General features: G+C 33.8%; 1 protein-coding gene across 1 annotated transcript; it reads left to right on the forward strand.

The window, feature by feature from the left end:
- The first annotated feature begins 3,983 nt into the window (after positions 1 to 3,983).
- Positions 3,984 to 10,589, forward strand: LOC107775952 (aquaporin NIP2-1). Its single transcript, XM_016595760.2, has 5 exons — positions 3,984 to 4,331; positions 4,787 to 5,011; positions 8,779 to 8,973; positions 9,467 to 9,528; positions 10,159 to 10,589. The coding sequence occupies exons 1-5, from the start codon at positions 4,191 to 4,193 to the stop codon at positions 10,394 to 10,396; spliced, it is 861 nt and encodes a 286-aa protein (XP_016451246.1). The 5' UTR covers positions 3,984 to 4,190; the 3' UTR covers positions 10,397 to 10,589.
- The last annotated feature ends 1,942 nt before the right edge of the window (positions 10,590 to 12,531 follow it).

A 12,531-nucleotide genomic window follows, 5' to 3' on the forward strand; every position in this document is an offset into this window, starting at 1 on the left:
AGATTTTGCCTACAATAACAAATACCAATCGAGTATTCAGATGGCTCCTTATGAGGCCTTATATGGGAGGCAGTGTCGATATCCTTTTAGTTGATTTGAGCTAGGGGAGGCCAGGTTGTTGGGAACTGAACTGGTTGGGGATGCCTTGGAGAAAGTCAAGTTCATTCAGGATCGCTTCGTACAACACAGTCTAGATAGAAGAGTTACCCAAATTGGAAGGTTCATTATATTGCATATATGGTAGGAGAGAAGGTGTTGCTCAGAGTTTCGATAAAGGGTGTGATGAGGTTTGGGAAGAAGGGCAAGTGAACCCTTGGTATAATGGTCCTTTTGAGGTGCTTGAGAGAGTTGGAGATGTGGCCTACAAGCTTGCATTACCGTCTAGTCTATCGGTGTTCACCCAGTGTTTCATGTTTCTATGCTTCAGAAGTATTATGGTGACCCGTCTTATGTTTTGGACTTCAGTACGGTACATCAAGATGGGTATTTGACTTACGATGTGGAACCGGTGGCCATTTTGGATCAATAGGTTCAAAAGGTGAGATCAAAGAATATAACTTCAATGAAAGTTCAGTTGATGGGCCACCCAGTCAAGGATGCTACTTGGGAAACTAAGCGGGGAGATGCAGAGCAGTTATCCACACCTATTTGAGACTCCAGGTATGATTCTAGACCCGTTTTAGGACGAACATTTGTTTAAAAGGGGGAGAATGTAACGACCTGGTCGGTTATTTTGTGTATTGCAGCCCCATTCTCCTATTTATCTATTCTTCTATGTTCATTTTGTATGTGACTTGCCGGGGTGGTTGGATTGGTTTCTTGGAGGTTTCGGAGTGAATTGGGACACTTACTCCCAAGGTTGGAAGCTTTAAGTTGAAAGAGTTGATAGGAGTTTGACTTTTGTATAGACGACTCTGAAATGGATATTTGATAGTCCCAATAGCTTCATACAGTGATTTTGGACTTAGGCATACGTCCGGATATTGATTTGGAGGTCCTTAGGTTGGTTTGAGGCTTTTCGGAGAAAGTTGAAAAGTTGACGGTTTGGAAGGTTGAGGAGTTTGACCGAGAGTTGACTTTGTTGATATCGGGTTTGGATTTTGATTTCGAGAGTTGGTGTAGGTCCGTTGTGTCATATATGACTTTTGTACAAAATTTGAGGTCAACCATAGTTGGTTTGATATGATTCGTCATTTGTTTTAGAAGTTGGAAGTTCATTAGTTTCATTAGGCTTGAATTGTGGTGCGATTTGTGATTTTGATGTGATTTGAGGCTTCGACTAAGTTCGCAATATGTTTTAGGACGTGTTGGTATGTTTTGATGGAGTCCCGGAAGCCACAGATGTAATTTGGATTGAAATCAGATTTAGAATTGGACTTATGGAAATGTTGAAGCTTCAAGTCTGGTGTAATTGCACTTGCGTGGTTTTGGCCGCAGGTGCGAGACCGTAGAAGCAACCCTGCGGTCAAAGAAGCGATTCTAGTTGGAGTTGTAAAGATGCGCAGGTGAGAGGTTATTTTTGCACCTGCGAGCCCGCATGTGCGGGCAGTTGAGCGCAGAAGCGAAGTGGGAAGGCTCAGTGAAAGTACGCAGAAGTGGACATAGGTACGCAGAAGCGCGTACGCAGGTGCGACTGATTTGGCCGCAGAAGCAGATATGGGCAAACTGGACTAGAGTCGCAGAAGCGTATGGTCTCCGTAGGTGCAGATGCGCAGGTACGCATATTGAGTCTCTAGTGCGCTTGGTCGGGTGTCTAACTGAATTCCGCAGATGTAAAAATTTGACCGCAAAAGCAGTGTCACAGGTGCGACCTTTTGAATCGCAAGTGCGGTTTTGCTGGGTAGAACATATAATTCAATGATTTAGTGTTTTTCTCTCATTTTGGAATTCTGGAGCTTGTCTAGGGGCGATATTTGAGAGGGTTTTGGCTACAATTGAAGAGGTAAGTGAATATTCATTATTTTTATGGATAAATATTGATTATTTCACCTAGTTTGTGTGTGTTTGAGGTGGAAATTGGGGATTTTAGACTATGTTATTGGAGAGTAAGAATTGATAATTTAGGGGTCGATTTGTGGATAGAATTAGATGAATTTGGTATGGTTGGACTTGTAATTGAATAGATGTTTGAATTTTGTGAATTTTGTCCGGTTCCGGTGTGCAATTTCGATTTTGATTAAATACCCTAGCTTCATCTTTTGGAATTATTTCATATAGCTATTATTGATGGAATTATGTTGTTTTGGCTAGATTCAAGTCGCTCGGAGGCCGAATCGCATGGTAAGGGTTTGTTGGAGCTTTGAGTTGCGCGCTTTGAAGTAAGTAACATTTCTAAACTTGAAATTGAGTGTATTTATCCCTAAAAATGTGTTATTTGTGTTTTGTTGGGGTGACACACATCCTAGATGATGGGCGTGTGGGCATGCACCGTGATAATCATGATCCGGGTTGATTTTTGTATAGTATTGTTATCAAGTCTTGTTTTATCCGTGTATCCATAATTGGTAAAGTGATTGAGTTGTGATTCATGTTAGAAATCATGTTTAGGCTATGTGCTTATTCGGTTGAGACCTAATGAAGTTATTTCTTTTGTTTTGAGTTATCTGCTTAACTGCAATTATATACTCAGTCATGGTTCTTCATTTGCATATCTTATATTAGTCTCCGTTATCATTCACTATTACATCACATATTATCATTGTTTTGGGCTGAGCGGTGCGAGATTGTGAGCCCTTGAGACTTGACAGATTGATCACTGAGGTAGGCTTGAGTGTTGGGTTGTGAGTGTTATTGTGGAAGCGCGCCGAAGTAGGCCATAATGTCTTTACTATTATTATTATTATGTGGATCGGGTTGCACGTCGCAGTAGGCCTTATAGACTTTGATTAGCGCTTGGGCAGGATTCGCTCCTTTGAGTCTGACATGTAGGCATAGAGATGTACCATTTCTCATGCTAGCTGTAATTGACATGTTCTTATCAGTGTTGGGCTATAATTGTTGAACTTGAAAGCATGCCTAAATTTTTGTAACAAGAATGAGCTGATTATGATAATTTCTCTGAGTTGTTTATTGTTTCTATCATCATTAAACATGTATTGTCATTATATTGGACTCTGACTGTCTTCGTCTGAACTCGTCACTGCTTTCAACCCTAAATTAGTTTTGTTACTTATTGAGTACATGGGGGTCGTTGTACTCATACTATACTCTGTATTTCAATTCGTGTGCAGATCCAGGTATATCTAGTCATGGTGATTGCTAGATCTGTCTAGTACATGCTCGTAGACTTGAGGTAGCTGATATGACGTCCATAGACCTTGACTCTCTTTCCTTTTTATTTTCTTCAGTACTGTTCTATTGCTAAGACATTTGTACTAGAATTTTGGTTTATGTTGATATATACTTAGTAGTGCCCATGTACTCGTTGACATCTGATTTTAGGGAGATAATAGTATTTCAGTTTTTTGTATAAGATATTTATGAGATTCCCGCCGTTGAGTTTATTAAAAATATATTTTATTCCATTGTTTAGTTGTTATGTCATTGTCGGCTTGCCTAGCGAGTGTGTTAGGTGTCATCACGACTGATTGGGATTGTTGGATCGTGACAAATAGCTGGATTATTAAGTATATTTACACATTATTTTTTAAGATTGTTCAAAAAATATGATAGTTAACTATGATTAATTACTTGCCGTTATAATTAAATAAGATGCCATGTCATTTATCCGTTAAATTGGTGTAAATATCCGGTGCACATAAATTCTTATATTATTATACTCGTTTGGATAGGGAAAAAGTATAACTATACCCACAATAAAATATCAAACAGAAAACAAAACGAAGAAGAAAACACACGCATAATTGAGTAACGCGTATGGGTTCAGGCCACGTCTGAAGAGATAGGAGTCCAAGATGCATAATGAATTGAGGATGTACACTTTCACCCAAAAATATTTAAGTGCATCTCTATATATAAATTATGGGAAGAAACAAATTTCTTAAGAGCTAAAAGTTCAAAGCACAAGTTTATTCCGCCTCCTTAATTAAAACCTCTTCAACTTCACATATTCACGCCTCCTTTCCCAACTACAAACATTTTAAAAGGAGGAAGAAGAGATTCAATTTTCTGTTTTATTCTTCTATAGCACTATTTGTTAACCAGTTTCTATTTGTCTATCTAGTTCATCAATGGAGAGTGAACGAGGAAACTCTACAGAAAACAAAAAACCAAATGAATTGGTGTCCGTCGAAAATCCAAAGTCCAACTTGTCCTTCCGTTACATATTGATATTTTTTCAAGAACATTACCCACCTGGGTTTCTCAAGAAGGTATTCAACTCATTCATAAATATGTCCATTAATATAACTGACATTCAAAGAAATTTTCTACTATGATCGGTACAATTTAACTTATCATAATAGGTTGTTATTTTATAATTATCATATCAGATTTGCTTCGAAAAGTTACTTATATTATAAGTCAACTTGATTAAGTGTAAAAAAAAATCTACATTATTGGTACACAAAATTTAAACCTGTCCGTTAATCTAGCTACTTGCATGCATGTGGAGTAGCTTCTCTTTTTTTTTTTATTTCTTGTTGAAATATTACATTTCTTTTCTCTCTCTTGTTTATTTATCTTCTTCTTTTCTTAGCTTTTAAACTTTAATCATCATCATCTTCTTCTTAGCAATGTGAGTTTCATGGGTTCGCCATAAGAAACATAAAAATTGAGAACTCATGAATAGTTTAAATGTTGAATCCACTTGTAGTGATTGTTGCAGGTGATAGCGGAGGTAATTGCGACGTATCTATTGGTGTTTGTGACATGTGGTGCAGCTGCAATTAGTGCGAGCGACGAACACAAAGTGTCGAGACTTGGAGCCTCCGTTGCGGGTGGACTCATTGTGACAGTCATGATATATGCTGTTGGACATATCTCTGGTGCGCATATGAATCCTGCTGTTACCTTTGCTTTTGCCGCCGTTAGACATTTCCCATGGAGACAGGTCCGCTTCTTCCTAATTGATTCTTTATTATTTTTCCTTTTTATTTAATTTCTTTCTGGTACGTCTGTCCTGGATCATCATATTCCTCCAGACGTTATAAAATGAATAATTAAGTATTTGAAACCAAAAAACAAAGAGGAAAATATTGAAGTGTGTGACTGTCTCAGCTAAAAGTTTAAATTGTTAGGAAGTTAAACACTTCCAATTATTTACTTATATCATGTCTCAGTCTCCATTGTTGTTAGCTTGGGCCATAGGTTCGGGGCGTGACACATAAGATTATATATATATATATATATATATGTATGTATATATGTATATATATATGTATGTATATATGTATATATATATATGTATGTATATATATAAGTGACAGTGGCATTTGAACCTAACATCGATCTCTTGTTGTGTTAATACCATATTAAATTTTGTGGCTATCTCATCGTAAAGCTTAACATATACTAATAAATATCATATTTTTAATTAAATATATTATATTATGTTTCAACATAAAGAAGGAAAAGAAAGAAATCATTGATTTGGGCAATGGGGCCTGTCCAATTAATGAATCTTTTTTACCTCATAGTGGTAGGTTGGAGCTTTGAATTCTACGGTTAACGACTTAACGTCGGAGTTATTCTTGGTTAATATAATTTCATTTACGTCTTCCATGATTTTTAGATTCTTAAATAATACTGCTTATCAATACAATATTCTTTCCTCTCGCATGTATAGAGCATTCTCGCATTATAAATTGGAAAAAATAAGAAATAGCAATCAGTATGCACTTTAGATATAGTAGATCCATTCCAACCACACACATGTGGGAGTATAAAACCTTTGGCTATAGTTGGTCCGGCAGCTGACCTGGTTATACACCTGGTGATTTTGATAGGCACATGACAATTATTTGAAAGTCACAACTCTTTCTATATGGAGGACCCTTGACTCCTTTCATCCCTCTCAATCCATTAGGTCTTTAGTGGTCAAACACTGTTATGAAGTTTGTTCTATAATTTGTCAGTCATATAGTTATGTCGCCCATATTAATGTCATTTATTCATTCATATGCTGGTTGCTGAGTTCTTCTTATTCAGTTTTATTGCATATGATTTATGTTATATAAACTGACAGTATAAAGATAACCATAGATACATCAATTATATATATATATACATATATATATATATATATATATATGTAGTTCTCTAAAAATGTTGCCGCACTAGTGTCGGTTTATCCAAATTAAAAATGCGCTATTTTTGGAGATCCAGCACACGCCCGGAGATATTTTTGAAGAGTCATAGCAATATTATATAAATTTAATTCAACCTATTATAATCGATAAATTATAATTTTTATTAAATTATCAATTAATATTATCATAGAAAATAACATGCAATTCTCTTAAAAGTGATTCAATGAGTAATTTTCATATATTATAGAAATATTTATTGCCTATAAGTTGCAGTGCTTTGCACTTTCCTGCCACCTATATTTTAAACATCAAATGGATAATAATTTATCAGAACTTTTGCCATGTATTATATGTTCTTCGTGTTTTTCTTTTGAAGTAGCATCAAGACAAGGTTTGACAACGGACAAAAAACAATTGGATTTTCTAAGCTGGATTCCCTTTACTAGTATGTGTTCCGTGATCATTATCCAAAACTAATTAAACTAATCAGAAAATTAAAATAATCGGGAGGAGAAGAAAAAAGAAAGACTAAAATAGCACCGTCATTTGTCAACGGGGAGCTAGGATACCCTGCTTGCTCCATTTTCTAGTTTAAAAAACCAAAGCTACCTTATATAAGAAGATTTAACAAACAAATCAGGGCACATGCAACCTAGTTTATATCTATAGAGAGAAAGAGAATTGACAGCAATAAAGGATGTAAAGGAATCAATGAGATTCCTTCACCATTAGTCTTCTAGTAAGACTAGTCAATATGCACTATCAAATGATTATATATAAAAAATTAACAATTAATTCAAGATATGTTGTTCGCCCCATTATCCTTTTCTCTTTTTTCTCTCTACCATAGAATTTTTTTGTGGGAGTTTTTCTTTTTCCCGTCACATCGAAAATTTGAAGCCTATACTGCTTTCAATAATATATGCATCTTTTAAGCAAACAAAAAAAAATAAAAAATTGAAGCCCTTTTTCGTTGCTTTTTGAAACCAAACAACATAATTTCACAACAAAAGTAACTTATTGAGGGATGGGGTCGTGGGGATGGCATGTGGCAAAACTTAAATAATCATCTACCACCACCATACAGTCGTACTCACAATACATGTTCCTCACTAACTCTACATCTAATATATTGCCGGGTTTTCGGCTCCATGACTTTGTATATATTTATCATAACAACTTGTTCGGATGATTGTTACACATCGTTTCATAATGTATCGTATTGTACTGTATTATATTGTACTGTATCGTTTGATAAATACAATATTTGAATAGATTGTATCGTTTGCCATCGTTTCATGATATCTACCAGCAATATGAAGAATAAACTTACAATATTATAAAGAAAAACTATGATACAAGGTAAAATTACTATATAAAAAGGTAGGGTAAATGATAAATAAAATAATTTAATAATAATAAAGGGTGAGATTGAGAGAAAAAAACAAGGTAATGACGCGACCACACCAAATCAGTCGTTACATAAAGTGGCACATTTCGCCGTTATGTAACGACGGATTTAATGATATGATACAATAAAATTTAAGTAACAATCAAAACAAACATTGTATTTAAAGTAATAATACTATACGATACAATGGGTAACAACCATCCAAACAAGCTGTAAAGGACCAATCTATTGATTTCATTTGTTCTTTCATCAAAATCAATCGAAAGCCGAGTTAATTTCACGTCATGGCTAAAGCTTTATGATTAATTTTACTGTTATAATGAATACAGAATTATGACTTTATTATTATAGTTGGAAATACTTAATTATTTTAATGTGATAAAAATAGTTAATTTTTTACATTTATAGTAGGTAAAATTAAATTATTTTAGTGGGGCAAAAATATTTTTTATGACTTTACTGTTAGAATGGGTAAAATTCAGTGACAATATATTAAATTCACTCTTTGAAAGTCTTGAACAAACAATAGTGGTGCCTCCGTAGTTGTGGCTATTCTATTTCTGTAGTTCAATTAAATCCAATAATATTTTACATGAATCATAAATATATAGTGAAAAACTACAAAAGTTTCCATAAATATTATAATTTTAATTTATAATTTTAAGTTAAAAATACAATAATTTCAATTAAGAACTTGAAAATTAAACCTATCAAGTTTAAAACTGTAATCACCATAAACTAAGCAATTAACAAGAAGAGGAAAAATTTATACACGAAAAGAGTATGATGAATGTCTTGCATTTATTTATTTGATATAAGTCGAACGTGAGTACTCCCTTCGGTTCATATTAAATGAGGTAGTTTGACTCGGTACGAAGTTTAAGAAAAAAGAAAGAAGACTTTTGAAATTTGTGGTCTTAAAAATTTAAGGGGTAAAAAGTTTGTGGGGCCATGATATTTATGTGACTATAAAAGATTCTCATTAAGGGTAAATGGATAAAATGAAAGAGTTTAAAGTTGAATTATTTTCAAATTTAGAAATATGTCATTTGTTTAGAAATAGACTAAAAAGGAAAATACCTCATTTAATATGAAACGGAAGGAGTATTTTTTTTCGTTTACAAGAAGCTAAAGGTGTAATTTGGTTCTATTTTTAAGGTACCACCGTATGCAGCAGCACAACTTACAGGGGCGACCTCAGCTGCATTCACACTACGGGTATTGCTTCACCCAATAAAACATGTGGGAACTACAACTCCTTCAGGCTCAGACATTCAAGCTTTAATCATGGAAATTGTGGTCACCTTCTCTATGATGTTCATCACCTCTGCAGTCGCCACTGATACCAAAGCTGTAAGAATCCCGAAATCACATTATCTATATTTTGTTACCGCGGAAGTTATTTTTCATAAAAAAATTATTTTCTAGTGCTTAATTATCAAAAAAATATCATTAAAAGGGAGAAAATGTCTTCCTTTATTATGGGTTGATGTCATTCTCCTCACAACTATCTTAATTTTTAAATTCATATTACTTCCTCCAACTGAAATTTTGACATAATTATTAATCTATAATGCTCTAACATTTTACTAAAACACTTTTATTTTCTAATATTATTATTACTCTTTAATTAATGTTTCTTTGAAAAAAAATATTTGTGTTTCAATAACCAAGTACAGAATTGAATTTTACTAAAACACTTTTACAGAAAATATTTTCTATAGAATTGAAAATGATTTCCGTCATTCTTTATAAATTTGTGTCTCTCTTTTAAAAAATAAAATAAAATAAAGTCAAGTGGATCATGATTCTGATAATTCTTTTTGTTGAACTTGTGCTTTCATAGATCGGCGAGCTGGCAGGCATGGCAGTTGGTTCGGCTGTATGTATTACTTCTATCTTGGCGGGGTAAGTGGTGGTCTAATAATATACCCATTGTTCGCTTGGACATAAGTTTGACACTTATGAAGAAGAGGGGTCATAATTGGGGATTAGCTCAAAGTTATACGGTAGAATTAGAAAAGAAAAACTAAAACTTCAAAATTCTTAATTATAAAAAAAATCTACTTGCAGTCTTGTTGTGAGGGAGGGATGGAAGGAGAAAGTGACATATTCTCGTCTCACGCTCTAGGTGATAGAAAACATGTATCAAATAAATAAAGAATTTAAATTATTTACGTAGACACCTCATATTTTTCTCTTTTTTTCATCGAGAAATTCATTTAAAGCCATCCTTAAGACGAATCGCCATCTTCGAAATTCGAGCATAATGGGCCGATTTCTGTACTAAAATGCCGAACTTCGTTTGCATAGCGTAAAGCTCGAAAGCGTGACCTTATAAAGTTACAACCCTCTCGTCAACCTTTGGCACTTGAACTATACCCTGACTTTTATATTGTTTTAAATATAAAAATTTATCTCTTAATCATATATAGTTAAATCAAATAAAAATAATATTTCCCCGTTATGCGGCAACGCCCCTAGATTAACCATGTTTTAATTAATTGGCTGAACTATAATAATGTTGATTTGTTGCAGGCCGGTGTCAGGAGGATCAATGAACCCAGCCAGAACCATTGGACCTGCAATGGCTAGCAACGACTACAGAGGAATATGGGTGTATATAATCGGACCTGTTTGTGGAACATTACTTGGAGCATGGTCCTATAATTTCATCAGGGTCACTGACAAACCAGTCCATGCAATAGCACCAGGACAGTCATTCTCGTTTAAACTTCGAAGAATGAAGAGCAATGATGAAGAACAAGGCGTATAAACAAACACTGCGCTTTGTGATGCTTTCATTTGGTTGCATATTTCTTATGCTTTACTGAAGCTCTTGTAATATATTAACACAATTCCACCAACCCTCTCTTCTTTTCTCCTCTTTTTATATGTGTTGTCATGTAATTTCTGTATCATATGCAGTGGTAATCTACATTAATTAGTTGTATAAATTTGCTGCAAAATGATATAGACGTGCTGACTTTTGTGTTCGACTTCAAGATTTTTATTTCGATAAATGTCACTGTATTGAGTACTGACTGTGTGGTAAACTTCTCCTCGCTGTAGAGTGAAATGAAAATCTCATTTAAACGACTAGGTAAAACATATAAATTCAATGCATTAAGTTCTGCTGCAATCGATTAAATTACACCAAGCACATGAAACCAATTTATACTACCGTGGATATAAATTAGGTTTACAATAAAATAGTTACTGCATGCTTCATGTGTAAAATACATTATTATTTTTACAATATTTACTATGGATGTCCACTACTCCTATTACTCTTCTCCATGGTTTAATTAACCTCCACTATTCCTCACTATTGTGATTATAACTTTCATACCTCCATAACCTCCCCATGATTTTCTCCTATGATTCCAATTATTAATTTCATATCTAGGGCAATCTTTTTGTAAACCTCAATGTAATAATATAAATATAGGCTAGATATGTGATATGTGACACACTTGAATACTCGAAAGATATATAAGAAAGTTCGTTTTTCTTTTATTATCTATTTTCTTTTGTTATTTTGAGCTAAGTTTCTTAATACATTATGGGCACGAGGTTCTAACCAAATTCATTGTCTCTAAGTTGTGTTTATCTTCTTCCTCAGACCAAGGTATATTTGTTTTAAATTAACTCTGGTGTAGCTGATGAGATTTATTTTTCTGTATGTGGAATCTGTGACCATGTTTACCGCGATATTCTCACGTGCATAGTAGGATTACAACCCTGCATCTTTTATTAAGTGATTTTTCCTTAAAAAAATAAATTAGTTTTACTTTATGTCATAACAGAAGCTTACCAGGCTAGCATGTTTATTAAATTACTTGTCATTATTTACATGGTTCTCTGTCCAATAAAAGTTGTATGCATGCCTATATGTTTTTTCACTTCTCCTTCATTTAGATCAACTAAACGTTCAAATAATTTATTGATAGTCGTGATTGAGTATTAAGATTAAGGATTATTATTTGAAATAATGTCCATTTGTTTATCTTCATTATTATCTTAATTATTCATGTCGAATTTGTCAATGCTTGAGTTTGTGGCACTTGATATCTCTAGAAAAAGATACCAATCATGAGGTGTCGATACTGGGATTTACTTAGACGCTAAAGGTCGTGGTGACACCATTACCTAGGGTAATTAAGCATCGAACCAGGACAAAGCGAAAGTTATGACTTTTTTTATCATCATTTGGATAAAGATTTGAACGTTAAATATTTGACACTGAAAGGTTCACTTGAATTGTGGACTTGCCTGAAGTAAAGGTATGGCCACCTTAAGATATGGTGTTAGCTTTAAGGTTTCACATATTGATTTTGATGATGACAAACCAACATAATTATTAATCAAAGAACATTTACTTGTGGTAATATTATTCTTGCACATGCATATTCAAGAAAGAAGATACTGGTTTATTCAAGAAAGAAGATGGTGGTAAAGATCCAAATAAATATGGGAAAGAGAATATCATGTGATGAATTTATCAAGGAAGAATATTTTCAGCGATTTAATCTCCAAGCGTCATAGAAGGAATAATATTTGAAAGTCATATTTTAAATATTGAATGGTTTACTACAATATCAGAAGAAGACTCTACAGAATTATGGAAGAAAAGTTCATAAATATCTTGAAAGGAAGGTTGCTAAAATCATAGAGAAGATATATTATTTTGTGCAAGGAAGATACTATATGGATGTTACGACCCAAAATCAACTGTCGTGATGGCACCTATCTTGGAACTAGGCCAGCTATAATTCAACATCTCAATACAGTAAACAATTTAAAAATAAAGGCGGAATCAATTAATATTTAAGAAAAAGCCTTTTGAAAACAGAAACAACCCAAAATACGATACAATCTATCCTAAAATCGAAGTGTCACTGAGTATAT

The sequence above is a fragment of the Nicotiana tabacum genome, chromosome 22, assembly GCF_000715075.1.
Source record: "Nicotiana tabacum cultivar K326 chromosome 22, ASM71507v2, whole genome shotgun sequence".
In the NCBI taxonomy this organism is placed as follows: domain Eukaryota; kingdom Viridiplantae; phylum Streptophyta; class Magnoliopsida; order Solanales; family Solanaceae; genus Nicotiana; species Nicotiana tabacum.